The 5,469-nt window shown below is 36.3% G+C and overlaps 1 protein-coding gene across 1 annotated transcript in view; it reads right to left on the bottom strand.

The window, feature by feature from the left end:
- Positions 1–5,469, bottom strand: part of CAPS2 (calcyphosine 2) — a 58,234-nt gene that overhangs the window by 17,562 nt on the left and 35,203 nt on the right. The window contains exon 14 of the mRNA XM_069082171.1: positions 420–574. Within this exon, the coding sequence (XP_068938272.1) occupies positions 420–574 (155 nt within the window). The remainder of the gene's footprint in view (positions 1–419; positions 575–5,469) is intronic.

Below are 5,469 nucleotides of genomic sequence, written 5' to 3' on the forward strand. Positions count from 1 at the left end.
GAGACAGAGACAGAGACAGAGAGAGACTGAGACAGAGACAGAGACACTCAGGCAGAGACAGGGAGAAACAGACAGACACTGAATGCTTACCAAGGAATTGGAGATCAAGGTGAATCCAGGGAAAAAATAGTAAGAGAGCCTTCTGGGGAGTCAGGAAGGTCAGTTAGAAGGAGACTGCAGTAGCTGAAGCATGGAGATCATGAGGGACTAGAGACAGTACTGAAAATGGCAAGGCATGGAGAGGAGGAACTTTTCCAAAGGAATAACCAAGATGATTTTTGTTTTTTTTTTCTTGTTTTACCGACTTGATAAAGCAAGTGGAGGAATAAAAGAGGATGAATCTAAGAAAGACAAATGACATCCAAAAATTGCATAAAATCCAAAAGGAAGAATGAAAACTACTTTTCTGCTGGACATACCTTTTCAGGCACCTTTAAGTGAAATAGTTCTAGGACCCGTTTATAATCTGCCTTACATAGAAGACCATTCCCTTTTTTGTCCAAATTCCGGAAGTATTTTCCCAATCCTGTTAGAATACGAACAGCTCTTTGATGTAATTTCTCTTTTAATAGATCTGTTCAGCAAGAAAAGAGATAAAATAAAAAATAAACACTTTACTCAGGAAGAAATCAAATTCGAGTTGGTTTTTTTTCCACATGAAAATGACATGGTCAAGGTAATCCATAAAGAGAGTAACTAGTAATAGCTAATGTTTATATGGCACTTACTATGTGCCAGAAATTGTACTAAGTATTTTTTTATTATTATTATCTCATGTGACCCTCAAAACAACCCTGGGAGTTAGGTGCAAGTATTTTCCCCATCTTACAGAAGAGGAAACTGAGGCAGAAAAAAGGTGGATTGACTTGCACAGGCTGATACAGCTAATAAGTTCTGAAGCCATATTTGAACTTAGGTCTTCCCAACTCCAGGTCCAGAACTCTGCCCCCTGTGTCACCTAACGTGGTGTTATATGAAGCCAAAGGGACAGACTTATATTTAATGGCAACCACTGTCCACACTGGCTAACTGTTGACTCTTTCTATCCTACTGAAGCAAAGTATTTATTTGCAAAGCTTGAAGGATCCCACATTTTTATCACAGAGGCTCAGTTAAGCAGTCTGGTAAATAAACCAGAGCTGTAGCACCACACTGTGGCAGAAGTTTTATCGTATGATTTGGAGAAAAGGGGGGGAAAGCAATGTATCATTTTATCAGAGAATAAACCTCCTTTGTGTCAAAAATCAAATCTCACTGTGTTCTCCCTGTTGAGAATTCCCTGTGTCTATGAGCTTCTCTGACTTTTTATCATTTTTCTATTTTTTTCTATTGTAGCCAAAATCTACCATTTCTTTTTTTTGCATAGTTAAGCAAAACAAATTCCCACCATTTTATTTGATTTTAGAAGTAATAAGAAAGAAATGGAGTTTATTGAGGAGGGGTGTGACACAGTCAGAATTGTGCTTTAAGAATATCCATTTAGCAGCTATATGGCCGATGAATTAGAGATTAGCAGAGCCTTGATATTTAATAAGCAGGGACCCTATAATTAATTCCCCCTATACTCCAGCAAGTCACATTTGATCTCCAAGTATCTATGAACATGATAATCTATTTTTATTAATTAAGCTCTCATTTAGCATTAGATTACCATAAATGAGATCTTTCTTGACTTTAATCCAAAACATAATATAAGAGGATTTCTCCATCAAACATTTAGTTCTTTTTTCCCTTTTTTAAAAAATTTATTTATTTTTAGTTTTCAACATTCATTTCCACAAGATTCATTTCCACAATTTTTCTCTCCCCATCTTTACCCTATCCCCACCCCAAAATAGCAAGCTTATTGAATACCCCTTCCCCCAATCTGTTCTCTCTTATATCCTCCCCCTTCACCCCTCTAACTTTCTAGCAGGACACGATGGGTTTCTATACCCCAGTACCTGTATATCTTAATTCCCAGTTGCATGTAAAAAACCCAACCTTTAAACATTTGTTTTTAAAACTCCGAATTCCAGAAAAACTACCATTTCTAATCTCACTATTTGGATGCTCTCAAACAAGTTGTTTGAAAGAACGCCCATGCTGCTATGTTGATGGTATGGATAGCTCTAAATGACTTTGAAATCCTTAAATCAGTCAACAAGAATTTACTTACACATACCTAGTATATGCTAGGAATCAAGATCACTTCTATGTGCTAGGAATCAAGATTACTTCTATACAGTCCAGATGAAGGAACAAGTGATATGAATGAATTAAAAATCATTTTCCCAGCCAAAATGCACCTAGGGTCATGTTGTTAATTTCGTCATTTTTCTCCATACCCTGTTGATTTCATTTAATTTAATCTTTAATTCAACATGCTGCCTTATCCTCAGGAAATAGAATATAAATCAATTTGTTTCTTACCTGAAGTTGTCTAACAAATTAAAAGAACAAAAAAAGAAACTTCTAACTATAATTAGCAAAGAAAAAAAACTAGAGTTTGTTTTGTCCCAAACAAAACCCTTGGTTTGATTTAGATAATGAATCTATGGCTGTGTATCTCATCACATAAATCATAACAAGGAATACACTTGGGTTCATTTACCAAACAGTGACAGTTCAAGTCTCTAGCCATCCTTCCAACCATTGCCCACAAACTACGGTGAGCCTCAAAGAGGAGATGCCATGAAGAAAATGAGTATCTTTCCAACACCTGAACACGTGGGAATTGAGTACAATACATCTATTTCTTTTATAAATAAGAAAACTGCAGACCCAAGAACTTAAGAGCTGTCCTCAGGGTTACAGATAGTACACAGCAGAAATGGAATGGAAACTTGAATCCAAACCTAATTCACTTGTTCATAGTAGTAAGCCATCTCTTAGTCAGGACATAAGAATGATCTCACAGTATTTGAAGAAAACTATATATGGACAAGTGGTTATACATATACATATATTCATGGATAGAAATGACAGTAAAGCATAGTTTGACTCAATGAAGATTAAGAAACAAACTTCCTAATAATTTATGTTGTCCAAAAATAGAGTGAACTGCCTCTTAAAGAAGTGAGTTAAATATCAAGCAATCAAAAAAAAAATAAGTGCCCACTATATGCCAGGCACTGTACTAATCATTTGGGGTACAAAAACAAAAGTAAAATAGTCCCTGCCCTCCAGGTGTTTACAGTCTAGTGACAAGAAACAACATATAAATATAGAAGTCTATACAAAATAGCTACAAGATAGTTTGGAGAGAAAGCACTAATAGTTGGTACAGTCAGAAAGAGTATCCTGTAGAATATGGTGCTGGAGGGGCAACTAGGTGGCACCGGCACTGCAGTCAAGAGAACCTGAGTTCAAATCCGGCCTCGGACACTTAATACTTACTAGCTGTGTGACCTTGGGCAAGTCACTTAACCCCAATTTCCCTGACTTCCCCCCTCCAAAAAGACAAAAGAAAAAGAATGTGGTACTTAAGGTGAGTCTTAAAGGATATAAGAGATTCCAGGAAGTAGAGGTGAGGACAGTGCATTTCAGGAATGAGAGAAAACCAATGCAAAGGCATGTAGATGGGAGGTGGTGTATCTTGAGAGTAACAGTAATAAGGACAGTGTGACTGGACTACACATGTGCATGCATGAAGGAGAATAAGGCTCATCTAGGCTAGAAAGATAGGTTGGGAACAGGATGTATAGGACTTTAAGTGCCCATCAAGGGATTATAGAGGTCAAAGGCCACTGATGTTTGAGTAAGGTAGATTCATGGTCAGATATATGGAAAGAGACAGAGTCGAAATAGTAAAAATCACATTGGCAGCTGCATAGATTTATTAGAATAAGGGAATACTTAAGGCAAGGAGACCAATTAGGAGGCTTTTCTGATAGGTCAGAACAGTAGTGATAGGAGCCTAACTATGCTGCTGGTTGAGTAATTTAAAAGAAGCAGGAAGACATGCAGCATATTACTGAGGCATTGAGATGCCATGAGGGTAGAAATTAATTGGAGATGTTCAAGAGGCTAAAAAAAACATTTGTTTGGTAGACTGAAGAAGAGACTTAACCCATAGTCAGAAAGTAGACCTTTAAGACCCTCTCATACTCTGAGTTTTATAAGTGCAATAACCTTGTGAATTCTACTAGATACTTGGAACAGCATTCCATAGGTAGGATGGTTTCTTATATGTTAGTGAGTCAAAGCAAATTCCAGTGTGTGAAATACTTTAAAGCATTCTTCTGTCTAATGGGTACATACTGATCACATAGAAAATTTTCGTTGATAAGCTTTTCTTACAGATTAAGTGGAACAACTGAATGTGCTTATAGACTGCCTATTAAACTACCTTATATTTAACTATTTATTATTTATATGTTACATTGCATGTTTATTATATGTATGTGTGTTATATACATTATATACAGAATGTTTCTGTATTTACCTACTTGTCTTCCCTACTAGAACATAACTCCTTGCAAATAGGGATTTCATCCATTTTACTTGTATTCCCAGTGCCTAAAACATATTAGTGCTTAATAAATGTTTGATGATGGATGACAAATGGAGGGTAGATTTTGAAGTAATATTTAGTACTTAGTATGATGTTTATTATGTATCAACTACATGCCCCCCATATTTGCTATGGAAATCAATGAGGAAAAGAAGATTCCATAAACACATTTCTGGACTAAAGCTACAATTTTATTAATATTGGGAACTTTCAATGAGTAAACTTTCCTTACCAATGCAAATAAGAACTTGCTTTGTGACTCAAGAGTCTTAGAGAACTGTCTCTTGCACTGAGATGTTGATTTTCTCAGTCACCTACCCAGGATGTGATAGAGGTTGGATCTTTGTGTATATATAATAATACTATCTTATGTGTGAGTACTACTCTGCAGTTTTCAAGGAATTTTCACATATATTATTTCATTTGTTTCTTATAAGACAAATAGAACAGATATTATTATTCTCATTTTACAGATGAGATGGGATTTAGGGATGAGAGCACTGGGCCTCAAAGGAATGTCCAACCTCATAGTATTAATAAAAGCAACAAAGACAAGTTTAGATCCAGCCAGGTCTTCTGGTTTCTACTCCACTCACTATACCATGCTGCTACACAATTTACTGGCAAAGTAAATAATGCACAAAGTAAGGTCAAACTTCCTTACCAAAAATAATCTACGTTTCACTCAATTCATTTTTTCAACCATATGTTCTAGTAGCTGATGAATTTCACAAGCTCATACTTCATGTAATTCTGCCAGTTAAATATAACTGTCATGATGAGAAATATTGCAATGAAGAAGAAAGATACACCCACACACAATTAGCAAAAGAAAAAGGGAAGGAAAGGGGAAAGGAAAAAGAAAAAAAGGAAGGGGAGGAGAAGGAAGGAAGGGGAAGGAAGTGGAAGTAAGGAAGGGAGGAAAGGAGGAAGGAAGGAAGGAAGGAAGGAAGGAAGGAAGGAAGGAAGGAAGG

The sequence above is a fragment of the Petaurus breviceps genome, unplaced genomic scaffold (genome assembly GCF_028583685.1).
Source record: "Petaurus breviceps papuanus isolate PSGF00001 unplaced genomic scaffold, PetGlider_PUasm1.0 156, whole genome shotgun sequence".
Lineage (NCBI taxonomy): Eukaryota > Metazoa > Chordata > Mammalia > Diprotodontia > Petauridae > Petaurus > Petaurus breviceps.